The sequence below is a fragment of the Hippoglossus stenolepis genome, chromosome 8 (assembly GCF_022539355.2).
Source record: "Hippoglossus stenolepis isolate QCI-W04-F060 chromosome 8, HSTE1.2, whole genome shotgun sequence".
Classification (NCBI taxonomy): Eukaryota; Metazoa; Chordata; class Actinopteri; order Pleuronectiformes; family Pleuronectidae; genus Hippoglossus; species Hippoglossus stenolepis.
The window spans coordinates 14,004,101-14,017,765 of NC_061490.1; the positions used below are offsets into that span (position 1 = coordinate 14,004,101).

General features: G+C 41.8%; 2 protein-coding genes across 3 annotated transcripts in view; both read right to left on the bottom strand.

Moving 5' to 3' along the window:
- The window catches only part of osbpl3b (oxysterol binding protein-like 3b), a 35,091-nt gene extending 29,638 nt beyond the window's left edge, over positions 1-5,453 (bottom strand). For both annotated transcript variants that reach the window (XM_035164738.1, XM_035164736.1), the window contains exon 1: positions 5,276-5,453. The gene's annotated coding sequence lies outside the window, so the exon portion shown is untranslated. The remainder of the gene's footprint in view (positions 1-5,275) is intronic.
- Positions 5,454-7,419: 1,966 nt separating this feature from the next.
- LOC118113292 (uncharacterized protein C7orf31 homolog) lies at positions 7,420-9,609 on the bottom strand. The gene is made up of 8 exons (XM_035162832.2): positions 9,483-9,609; positions 9,325-9,396; positions 9,188-9,217; positions 8,905-9,095; positions 8,727-8,815; positions 8,473-8,644; positions 8,265-8,350; positions 7,420-8,178 (listed from the first exon to the last, which is right to left on the bottom strand). The coding sequence occupies exons 1-8, from the start codon at positions 9,569-9,571 to the stop codon at positions 7,420-7,422; spliced, it is 1,488 nt and encodes a 495-aa protein (XP_035018723.1). The 5' UTR covers positions 9,572-9,609.
- Between the last annotated feature and the right edge of the window lie 4,056 nt (positions 9,610-13,665).

Below are 13,665 nucleotides of genomic sequence, written 5' to 3' on the forward strand. Positions count from 1 at the left end.
GTCCTGGTCCCCCACACTTTCTACATTTCCGGGTTTACACCGGAGGCAGCGCAGCGCTCGCTCCCAAGCACGCAGCCGGCTGTTCACATCGGACGAGCATTTTCTCCGCTGGTCAGCCCGCGATTCACTCACATGTGGCATTTGTCTGATCGCTGGGACTGGGAGGCTGCAGCAGCTGCTCGGGAGCGACCGCCGCTCTCCCGTGCGTGAGCTGGAATTTGTGTTACGCCACACAGCAGCAGTGTGGAGGACTTCCGCAGTGTTCAGCTACTGTAACTCGACCCCGACACTAACGGGTACAACAAGTGGAGAAAGGCGAGACCGCGGGCCGATTCCAGAGTGTAGTTAGTCTATGGGGCTGACCAGTGCGGAGAAATGCTCGGTCTCCGTGTGAACAGCCAGGCGGCTGCGTGCTGGAGAACGTAAGGCCAGCTGTTCGCAGCGTCTTCACACTGCCAGCTGTGTGGAAGACTCGCAGGCCCAGCTCTACTGTATGCCGGTTACAGTAGTTCCTGCCGGGTTACAGTAGTTCCGCTCGGTTACAGTAGTCTGGGCTGGTTGCAGTAGTTCCGCTCGGTACACCGGACGCGGAAGTGCCGCTGCGAGGCAGCGTAGCGCTGCTCTCCAGCACGCAGTCACTTGGCTTAAGTGTTCACATGTGGACTCCAGCATTTCTCCGCTTGGTCAGCCCTATAGACTGTATATAAGGTCAGCCTGGCGATTCTGCTTTGTCCGCTTGTTGTTGGCCTGTTCCAATAGCCCCCCCACCTCTTTTCTCTCTCTGTCTGTCTGCTTGTGTGCTTGTAGGATGGGCAGAGGGGGACATTTAATTATGTGATTGGGAAAATTAAACTCCAGGATACCAAGGAATACAAAGTATGGGATGACATTTGATAATTTATATCATATGTAACATGTAATTTATATCGTTTAAAAATCGTGGGGAGAGGGGGAGAGGGGGAGGGGGAGCTGCTCATTAGCATTTAAAAGGAACAGGCAGTCAAACAGGTCGCTCTGTGGAGGGCTGTTTATACAGGGTAAAAAGGGTGCTGTTTTAAATGATCCTTGTGGTATTTTGACCAAAGTATTGCTACAGATATTTCATTAAGACCCCAAGGAACCATATCAACTTGTGGTAAAATGGGCATGCTATGTCCCTTTAAATTCTGAACTAGTTCATAGTTCAGTTCATGTCATAGTTTTAAGGTGGAAAGTGAGAATGAAAGACTTAACTTGTTTTTAAAGAAAACTTTATCCATCACTACCCCTTGCCTTAAACTGTACTTCATATGTATCAATTGCTAAAAGAAATGTTTTTAAATTTGTTTTCATTATTGCTAATTTTGCCTGTTTATTTATTCATACCCTGCACGAGTTTGTCTACCTGTTGCTGGGAAATCATACCCTTGAAGGCTGCAGACAATGTGGTTTGGGTCATTTGGGGCTGTTGGCAGGGGGTCTTGGTCTTTTTTTGACTTTCAATTACTTGGAGATAACTTTTTAGGCTAGCTGGATGCTTCAGCTCCACATGCCGTTTTAAATTAGATGCGGATGAGGCTGACGTTCAGACTTGCTTTTTCAGTGCAGGAGGACACAATTTGCACAGAAAGGTGAGATTTTTACTGTCGGAATCTTTATCAGACAGTGTGTAAAAATCCCGCAAATAATAATAAGGTGCATCGGCTGTAGTCGCTGAGTCTGCGTCTCTGCTTTCACTTGCCATTTTTATGAGACCGAGAGCTGTCTTGGAATACGTTGCTTGTTTGGACTACATGTGTGTGCGATGAATCATGGGTAACGTAGTGCGAAGTCAAGTTAGTTGGTTTAGGTTAGGCTACATCGCGGAAATTTTACGGGCACTGAGCAACGACATGGTGCAAGCGTTCGATTTACACAGCGTCTCTCCTCAGGAGAAGGAAAACATTCCGTAACGTTTTAGCTAGACCTCAGATAATATGAACGTGTTCACCGTTCAAATTCATTATTTGTCATTAAGTTGCGTTCAGTTCATCGTTCTCATAAAAATGAACGTGTTCAATGAACGCGTTCTTTTGAACTCGTTCATGCACAACACTGGCTGTATGCTAGTTAGGCTAAATATCTACACAGCTATGCTAGCAGCTATGTAACGCTGTACAGTGGTGGGTTGGGCCAAATGCTGCTAACATGCTCACAGTGACAATGCTAATGTCTGTAAAGTTATACTTCCCATGTTCATCTTGGTTTATGTTGTTAGCATGTTACCAATTAGCACCTAGTAAACTACAGCTAAGGGTGATGGGAATATGCCATTATTTATCCGGGGTCACAATCCAAAGTATTGGGTTGACCTGATGACAGATGCTAATTTAAGTTAGAGGATCTCAGGAGTCAAGCTGATTGATCCTCTTGGGACATTGAACATTTATTGCAAATATCAGTCAATAGCGATCCACCCCTGTTACCCTGATATTACACTTCCAACCACTAAATGTCAACCTGGTGAAGTCATGGATTGCTAAAGGATCATTAAGATGAATCCTCTGGGGAACATGAATGCCTACAAATGTATTCAACAACAATATTTGATCCTAAATGTCCAGGAGTACTGATTATTGGGTGAATCAGAGAGATGAACGGCCAATTATGTGAACTTGCATGCTAATTACTTATAAGATGCACAGCTGAGGTGGGACAGAGACACAAAACCATAAGTTTGGGCTCTTTAATATAAAAAGATAGATAAATAAATATGTAGACACGCATGTTGAAGTTTAGACAGGCAGTATAAATGCTTTTAAGAAATAGAAAGTTGTATTGAAATATTCACTTTAAGAACATTTTCATGAAATTAGACTATAATCATGTTCTTTATTATATAAATATTTATCAGGGGCTAATTACTGTAAATATGACAATTATAAAACATGTCTGACCTGCAGACATTTGTCCTGACATAAAAAAAACATCAATGTCAACTATAAATATTATTTCTGGACTTGTCGTCTACATTATTTAAGCACATCAGAGCTTCTATCTTTTAACATAGTGAACTTTTTGAATAATTTAGTCCTATAAAACAAGAGAATAACTGTGGGTCGGATAGAGCAGTTCAGTACAAACTCGACTTTGCTCTCAGAGTGTGCTATTGTTTTTTAAGTTAAACGTATCTACCGGTGCCGGTGTTGTTAAAATTTCATGCTGATATCTGGCGGTCTCTGAGGGAGCTCCCCCTCAGCCTCTCTGGTGCCTGGAGGAGGATGAAGACAGGAGCAGCACTCTGCCATTAAAAAACCATATCGCCAATGAGAACAACTGAACAAACAAAATGACGTAATGATCTTCTTCATTTAATACAAGTGAAACTCTAATACTACTATTTGTTATTTTGTTCTTGCTTCTGGAAAAAACACCTGCACTTGGCATATTTTTTATGAAAAGTTTTTAAATTAAAACTGAAAACACAGACATGGTTTGTTATGTTACTCTCTATGTTGTAAAACCACATTTACCTGTTCGCATTTAAACCCACAAGAATAATTCATGGGGGTCTGCCACTTGCACGAGATGCTCACTAGAGCTGCTCTGCTCCCAGTTTATCCACTTTCTGTATTATTCACCTCTTGGTTGGTGGATACACCAAAAAACTATTTGCATCATCTTTTATTTTCAGCACAGACCCTGGAGCAACATTGCATAGATTACTGTAAGACGTGCACCATTGGGATGACACTGGCTGCAAGTGACTTCAACTTTAACATGTACTGCTCTAAAGCATCAGCACAAAATTACACAATAGCTGCATACAGTGGAATCTAATAGATTACAGGGTCGTGCACATTTATATAAAGATCCAGCCTGGGGATAACTGAAATTACCATGGAGGTCAAAGCCCGATGCAGTGAAATGCCCGGCTGCTGCTTTAACCCCATGTTTTTGCACAGACACATGTTTTTTCTTTCCTGCTGCTGCATTCCACAGATCGCATTGATTCCTCTCACTCACAGTCTCCCATGTGTTTCACTGCAGCCACTGACTTGGGTGTGACAGGAATGAAAAAATTAAAAAGCCTCAGGAGCTGCAATAAGGAGAAGTGACTAATTGGCCTCCAAACAAACCCCAGAGTCGTGAACACAGCTGTGACAGTGGAAACAGAGAAGGGGTCTAGATGCTGAATTTGACCAGCAAGTATTTGCCTGAGAAGCATTTCGAAGTCAAATCCAAATTTCAAGTTGACATTGATCTTCTCTGTCGCGTGTGCACCCAGTCTGAGGGCAGGATGTGCTAGAACCACCCCCCTTCCTTCGTGCCATTCATTCATGACTTGTTTTACCGATATCCCCAGTGGCCCCTATTTATCCCCAGGCATGTTTGGACACACACAAGCAGCACCTGAAAAGCCTCCCTTGTTTCAACATTGATGCACAACTCCCCAAAGAGCTGAGACCACACGGCCATAAATGTCGTAGAGGGAAAGCTATGTGAGCCATGGTGATATTTTGCCAAACAAAACAGCTTTCACTCTACTGGATATTTTCGGATTACGACTGGGAAACATTTGGCACGAGCCCCATATTCAGAACTGGAATCACCATCATTACGCTGGATTTACACAGATTTGTAATTATCGGTGTGCGGTGATAACTTGTCCAAATATTCTCCTCCATCGGAAATCCTCCATATTCCTGTTTTCGCTCTGTGGAGAGTTTGAGATGCTGAGCTCAGACCTTGATTGAATCTGAAAGTGAATCACGGTGCTCACTGTATCACACACACCTACATGCACTCAGCATGAGAGACACAGCCGTGCACTCATGAAGAGATTCACAGTTTGGACTTGTGGGTGAGCTGCACTGAAAGAATGCACAGACCTACAGCTCATATGGAAGCGGGCGAACCTCCACAACTTGCCTTTACTTGTCTGGAGTTATAAAAGCAAAGGTTGGCTTGTGGAGTTTCCATGGAGACTGACAGGATCTGTGAGTGTTTCTTAATGACATGTTGTGATCACCATACCTTGAACAATGCAAACAAATGGTATTATGCAGGTTTAATTGTGGGTTTAAAGTGAATCACCTGCAGTTAGTTTGCTGTTGTTTCACTTTGAAGCTTCAGTCTGAGGAGATTTCACTAAACTGCTGCAAAATGTTTCAGTTACATAAAGGGCTTGGGAACTTCACTTTAGATGCACTTTTCTACATCACTATTCAGCTGACACGATCCTACTGCTGACCCCAGAGGGAAGGACAACTCCTACTTTAATCTGGTAAAAACAACATCAGTAAGGATCACTCACCTTGACAGAGTCAGAGACGTGACCTCCAGGTCCTGAAGGTGTTGAGCTCGGAAACAGAATATTCAGGTGCAGGAGGATAAAGCTGCTGAAACTCAAAATTACAGCCTGAAGCGACACAGGCTCCCTGACTCCACTCTGACATGCACACACTTGCACCATCGGGCCCCTCTGAGCAGCATCACCCTCTCCGCCTCCGTGCGCGTGGAGGAGGGAGGGAGGGAGGGGGGTGAGTGAGAGGCTGCTGCCGCGTCCAATTGAAATGAAGGACAGCAGATGACGTCACATCGAAGGGGGCGTGGCCCGTGTCATTGACAGCATCTTTTCCGTGACGTGTCGAGGAGTATCCCCAAAAGCAAGGGCAAACAGTGAAGACACGGTCACCACAATGCAAATGGGTTATTTACTAATGGAGGCTTTCATTTATCATATAGACTACCTGCAAATGTATTTTAGCCTTTAATGTTTGCATATACAAAGATATGGAGCTGATATTTAAATAATTTCTAGAAAAGAAGTGGGGTTGATAGCAATATGTACGTTTTACTGATTATGTCATGATAACATGATACAAATGAAAAGGTGTCAGAAACAAGAAATATTCTTAGAAACATCATGTGGTGGTTTAAATGATTATATACCACCACCTGCTGGAGAAAAGGCTGAATCACCGATTTTCATCAGTCCTCACAATAAAAGAAATGTAGTCACATTGCAAGATAATCTGGAAAATATATAAACTGATATAAAAGAGGAGCATTAACCTAATGAGTGACTACACAGGTTTTAAGATCTATAAGATAGTAAATGTTATTTAAGTACATTTTTTAAGCACGTTGGTTCACAAAAAAACCCATTAATAACAACAAAAACATTATAATACTTAGCTGCTGTTAAGGTGTTGCATTGTTATGAATTAAAAACCTCACAGTTTGAGATTGTCTGCAATATTCAGCAAGAACATTCATAATGGTCAATTTTGACTGTGTGGGCCACTGTTATCTGCTTTTCCTTTTCTCTCTGAACCTCTGAATGAGAAAGGGTTATATCACTGAAGGTTGCAGTCTTGCTGCTCAAGGACGTACACTCACAAAAAAACCTTTCACAGCAGCAAGTCAGCAACAGATTATGTGCGAAGAGGTATTTTTTTCTCCTCCTCTTCTTTCACACCGTGGAGCCAAGGTGGTTACTGCAGCAGCTACAACACAGAGAGCTGGATTCCGTAACACTGGCAGCACAATGCTCCACGGTGACCTGTGTCATTTTATATATTGGGGAGGTGGGTTGAGGGGGGAATCAGCTGAATACAAACGCTCCTCCCTGTGAAATTATGAGAGGTTACAGTGGATCAAAGTATTCATCTGTGCAGCATTATGAATTGACTGCTGCAGAATGTTTCTTGGATGTGAAGCGTGGAGGCTTTGAAGGCTGTTTCCTTTATTTTACTCTTACAATGGGCCGTGGCTTATGGGAGCCTTACATAAGACCATTATTGTATAATACACCGTGGACTCTAATGCATATTGCAAATGAAATGTGGGCAACAAAAGAGCAAATTAACAATGTTTGCAGGTCGACCTGACTGATTAAGGTACAAGTTAAGTAAACAGTCTGTAAAGTTGCTCAAAGGAAAAGAGTCAAAGACCAAAGATCCAACACTTTTAATGTGAGCGTGAGAGAACTTTAATGATCAGTGATTTTTGGAAGTAAATCTTAGCTGTGATAATTTGACTCCTACAGCCCATTGAACATGTTACAGTGTCATATAATTCATCCATAACTGTGGTGGTAAAGTTGAAATGAAAACACCTTTAAATATATGAGTAAGTGCCCAGTATTTAAAAAATCTATTCAAGATTTATAAACAACGATTAAAAAATGAAATTTTTAAACTTTAACATTCAGGCTACTAGGGAAACTTCTTAAATTAACAATTAATATCGTCTCTTTACATAACATGAAACATTTAAAGAGGGGAAATCAAGCCTTGTACATTCAGATTAGATCATTTTCAAAGTTTAACATTTTAATTATGATGAAATTCAGTGACGTGTCCATTTCTAACCTATATAGTAATTGGTCAAATTCTAAGTATTAAAATAACACTTTTGTTTTTCCATAGAGATTAAAAATATATCCCAATGAGTTTATCCGTGCAGGTAGTAGCAGTTGATCCCGTAGAAGTTGTGTTGTCTTCCTGTGACCACGTTGTCCCTCAGGTCCACAGCAGCACGTGTGATGGAGTTATTGAAGCTGCGATGTGCTGCCGTCTTACTGAATGAATTTTGAAGGTCCAGGAGGCAGAGACCTGCATTTTCTCCACCCGTGGTCCCAGCGCTGTCCACTGGACGGATGCCGGGCAAGACGCGAGGCCTCGGCAGGATGCAGGGGTTAGAGATGCCGTGTGCCAGCTCTCTGCCCTCTGCTGGTTTCTCCAGCTCTGAAGGGGCTCTTGATAGTGACTCAGTATGTGAGTCAATACCTGCAACTTTAAAGTTCTGCTGTGATCTCTCTGCCTCTTGGTTGTTCTGTGACAGGGACACTTGCGTGAGATCAAACAGGACTTTGCTGTTTCCCCTCTCACCGTCCTCATGCACAGAGCTTTTGCTCACAGTTTGTTGTGTGCGTGAGGCCCCCTGGGACGGCTCATCCCTCTGTGCTCTGTTCCCGGACCAACTGTGGCCCTTTGGACTTAAATCCGGGGCCTCATTATGCTGAGCTGTGATCTCTTGTGGCCTAAACTGGTTTATAATAGCTGTAGCGGCTCCTTGCTGTAGAGCTGAGGATGTATTCAGGAGTTCAGCAGCAGTGGGACTGCAGGTGCTCCTCCCCACGTGGCTCCCCTGTCTTCTTCTACATGCGTGTTTTGGTTTCGAGGGAACAAACACAGGATAAGACCTTTCTCTCTGTCGGAAAAAAGCAGTCATTAAGATTAATGTTGCACACTGTACCTATGTTATTGTAAAAATAAGGCACACTGTGAGTGTTTTACCAGTGTTGCAGTGTGTGAAATCATCCCACTGAGTCTCATTTTTTCCTCGAAGTCATCTACTTTCAAAGGATTTGCTGGCCCAGATTCTTCAAAATATCAAATTTAAATGGCAGATTATTAATTATTGATTTCAAAATGAAAAAATATCTAATTATTGGACTGTAAATTACTTTGCAAAGTGGGTAAACACAATTAACAGTGTTGTTACCATTGTAGTCCATTTGGTAAGAGGTGATCCAGTGTGTCCTCTCCAGATTTTTCAACATGTTGCTCGTCCGCTCAGATAAAGACAAATCCCAGTCACGAAGTTTGGGATTGGGCATCACCGTCTTTGGAGGAGTCGGGTAGAACACTTGGTTCTCTCCCTTCGATGGGTCGGACTGCTGGGGGAAGTCGTTGAGGTATTTCAATTATTGATTAACTTGACATTGACAACATGAAGCCATGAATTTTATTACTCACATCCCAGAAGCTGCATTCTCCCGTCCACCTAACAGACTTCTGTCTGTTTTTTATTGGCGTCTCCAAGATTTCATGTCTATATGGGCCACCTTTACATGAAAATAAAGACACCTTTAAGACTTCTCAGTAGAAATCTATTCTGATATCCAATTTTGCCACAATATCTTTGCACTTTTACCAAATGTTTTGCTCTGCAGAGTGACGTCTGGTGCACTGTTCGGGATGAGCCGGCTGGGGTAAGGTTGGGAGGCAGCTCTGACTCCTGTCACGGGGTCGTCTGGTGACTGGAAGGATGGGAACATTGCAAACTGGGAGATGTGGGATGAGTAGGGGTGTTCCCTCGGAGTTGGAATTTGTGACATTTTGTCCCTGTTGTAAAACAAAGACAGATGAAGAGTATCTAATGTTTGAGGCAGACACAGGAAATCATGTTAAGAATGTGTGTTCATGCAAGTACTCACGCTACATTTATGTCAGTTGGTTTTGGTATTCTGAGAAAAGACACAACACAATAACACAAAAACAACACTTATTATTTTGTATCACTACTGAAGAATCAGAATTATATTTGAATTATTGTAAATCAATGGCTACTTACAACTGGTCATTGAGACGAACTTTACTTTTCTTTCTGCTAGTATTGGTATAAAGCTGTTGACTGGTGATATGTCTGTGAAGGTAAAATATTATTCAACTACATTTGATGCATCACATTTTTAATTTAGATTTTTCTATGCAGAATCTTTCTAAACTCACTCAGACATAATGGTGCCTCCATTGTCACAGGGATAATGCCAGTTTAAATCAGAAGGGACGTTGTATGTAAGTGAAGCCTTGGGCTCCATCTAGCTGCTGGAGCGCTGACTCAGAAAGTATGAAATACTGAGGAGAGAAAAGTACATGAAGGTTAAGTTAACAAACTAGAATGGCAGTCAGAAGAGAGCATACCTCCCTGCCCAACAGTCCCCTTGAGCTCAATCAAGCTTAAACAAATTGCACAGACTCATAGATGTCAGTCCTCTAAATGTGCCTGATTTTTTTCTATCAAGCTGTAGGAGTTATTCCAGGAAAATCTGTGAAAATGTCAAAAAAGACCCCATCTCAGAATATTTCAGAAACTGGAAAAACATTCCTTGATATTTTTCTGGATTTTTGCCATTTAACGGGCAACCAACCAACCAACCAACCAACCAACCAACAAACGGAGGGGCTAAACACATGACCTCCTTGGCAGAGGTAATTAAGTTGAATCTGTGGTAAAACTTCATCTGCTAATCAATATTGTTGTTTTGTCTTATTGTTTTACCATACACATTCATTTAAGTTAATTTGCCATGAATGTTAGCAGTCCCTGACCTGCTTTATATAATTGACAGTATGTTCACACATAGCATTACATCACACGTTAGAGTTAAATTTATGAAATAATTGTACAACAATTACTCAAAAATAGAAATCACACAATAGTGGCATAGAACAAAATTAATAGAATAGAGTTTATTTTACCCCTTATTGTGAATGCCGAGAAACTAATCCAGACAAGTTTCTTCCGTCCTCCTGATGCAGATACCGACAGCCGTCATTGTGCAGGTCCAGGAGAATAAAAGTGGAAACACTCAAGGATACATTGACAGAACTGGACTCCCTCGTCTTCGCCTGTGGCCTGTGACATGGGTTTGAATTCCTGGGACGGTCAGAGTGACAGTGTTACAATACACAATGGGATCCCAGTGAGTGACACACAATCCAACCCCCAGCATCAAGTGTGTGAGCAGAGGTGTGGCCTAAAAGCCCTTTGTGAGACTAAAACTAAACACTGAAGCAACATCACACAATCATTGAGTTTGCTAAGTACATGTAACCTTAAGATTAATTATGTCCCAGTAGGGCAGGAGTAGTTACTATAGAAATCAAGATTGTCAATGTCAGTATTTTCATATCCAATCACTGCTCATTGCTGCATGTCACCGGGTTATCAAGTGTGGATCTGATCATATTACACATTCACAGTTTGGTCAACTCATACAACTAAACTAAAGCTGCGCTGAAATGAAAATGGAGTTGGCTCTGACCAGCACACGCTGTCACCAGATACAAGCTGTGTGCAGGAGGCATTTGGTTTCAGGAGTCATGTTTCATTGTCATTGTCATAGAAACAGTTGTATGTGCTGCAGACAATGACAAAAAAAATCATGTTCAAAGAGAGATTCAGGGACAATTTTCACCTGATTCAGACATTTTGTGCTCAATTTGTAGAATGAGTTCTTCAAGGATTTTCGTGGCTGGCTAGATGTGCGCTGTCCATGGTGCTGCTGTGAGTTTCTTCCTTGTCCATGTATCCATTATCTGGACCGTTTGTTCTTTAAGGGTTATGGGGGAGCTGGAGTCAATCCCAGCTGACATTGGATGAGAGGCAGGGTGCAGCCTGGAAAGGTCACTGGTGTATCACAGGCAATCTGCTTGTCTTGGCACTGTGGGAGAAAGCCGGAGAATCAGAAAAAAATCCAAACAGGGAGAACATGCAAACTCCACACAGAAAGACTTCGGCAGAATCGGGATTCGAACTTGGAGCTTTCTTGCTGTGAGGTGATTGTGCTAATGACTGTACCACATGCCACCTTTTTCTCTGGAGGGTTCCCAAAACTTTTCAAAAGATTTGCATTAATCCTTAAACTTCATTTGATGAGACTTTAAAAAATAAGGTACAATTGAAACAATAACTTATTTTATCCAGGGACCCCAAGAAGCCTAATAGTGCCCAGTCCATACAATGTTGTTTAATGACAATATTATATTAAAAAACCCTAATAGCTTGGCTTTAAATGTTAATAATTCACGACAACATTAAAAAATCATGACCAAACAAGCTACCACTGAAACAAAATGTCTGTGTATTAAAAATCCCAACACACACTCAGCTAATCTGCTTCATTAGGACTGTGAGGGGGTGATTAGAACATATTTGATTGACAGTAAACAACTAACAAACAATCAGCAGATTCTGATTCAAACCAATGAAAAAGAAATATCAAAAACTCTTCTGAGACAAAAGAAAAACACACCTTGTAACTTTAGCAGAAAATAATGTTTTCATCCCATCACTCAAAGTGAGGAAAGAAGAAGTCAGGGTGTTTAAAATAGGACAAGCTGATCTGCTCCTGAAGACACCAGAAACCTGAAAACTGCACCTAAATACCAGTTGTCAATCAACCGATCAGGGATGGACTTATAATCAATGCAGCTGCCTTTCCTTGGACTTGACACGGACTGCCTTCCAAGCAGCAAACCTCACCTTGTTTGTTGACCCTCACAAGACCCACATTCTGCATTCTGCTTTTTAATTGGGATTCCCACGAGACCTTGTCCAAAGTCTCTGCAAAAACACCCGAGTGCTATCAAGCAGCCTGAGCTAAGTCCAGTAACCAATTACCCCGCTCTGCCCCAGCGGAACTGCCGCTCTCCAGATTACATTTCCTGCTGCTGCATTATAAATGTGCCGCGGCCCGCAGTGATTTCCCTAATATTAAGTTATTGTGCGGATTCAGGTTGATGCCCACAGGGTTTCAAACACCGGCAGGAATTCAACTTAATCTGTAGATGTAGGTACCTCACCAATAACATCAGGAATACTGTGAGAAATGAATGCACCTCTCTCATGAGGAAAAAGTTGGTTATTTTCTGCATTCTTGTTGCAAACTGCTAACTAAACCCCATTGGTCTAAAAACCTGCCAGAGGCCCAAATATTAGCTTTGGGCACCAACGACCTCTGAAATCTACTAGTACTCATCAAATACTCTGAGGCCTGAGACCCAGGTTTGCTGAGTGTTATTTGTTTTTGGTATGCTTTGAAATGCAACACTTTTATTGAACATCGAGCACGATCTCCCTGACAGAGTTTATGGAGACATTCATACCGCTTCTTTCATGTGAGCCGAGAATGAAAGAATAAAAGATGAACCTGTGAACCTGCACCTCAAAGCACACAGCTCTGGAGAATGTTTCATTAATTTCATGTAAAAAACACATTTCACAACCAAAGAGGTTTTTCTTTTTACATGTGTGTGTGTGTGTGTGTGTGTGTGTGTGTGTGTGTGTGTGTGTGAAAATGAAGGTGGGAGTATGAAAGAAACAGTATCGTAATCTTCTAATCGCAAGGCCACATCAGCCTGTGATAACACACATGTGTGTTTATCCCTCAAATAGGAAATACTCATGCAAATCATATTAAGCGGCTTCTTTTGACATCTTAAGATGTGACAAGAGTGTTTTTCCAGTTGCATGCAACTCAGTGAAAATTGTGCAAACATAAAGCATTTCTGCCTGCACCAAGGATGCAGTAGTTACGATCCTAATGTAAAAAAAATCAGACGTGCATATGGTGTTGAGAGTTTCTAGCGAATGTCAGGCATCTTCCCTGCTCCTCTTATTTTTCATTACAAGAGTTCGACAGACGTGTGTCGGATTGTTTGGCCTTGGCAGAGGTATGGGCTCGACTGAGTGCCATTATAGTCTTTCACTGTTTTCATTCTCTCCATCAATTCAGTCATATCCTGTGCCCCTGAGTTATTCAGAGTTAGTTAGACTGTCAGAGCTGCAGCTTTCATACCTCTACAGCCACTCTATCTATCTATCTATCTATCTATCTATCCATCTATCCATCTATCCATCTATCCATCTATCCATCTATCCATCTATCCATCTATCCATCTATCCATCTATCCATCTATCCATCTATCCATCTATCCATCTATCTATCATGGAAGAACAAGCCCTTTAGGTCTATACCACAAAAGTACATGCAGACTATTCTTCTCATTGTCATATCTATATCAACACACACACGTATAAGTACATACGTGTATATATGAGCCTACATATGAAAATAGTGCCTTGGCTGCGCGTGTTCAATGAAAATAAAACATCATATTGGTGCTGGGT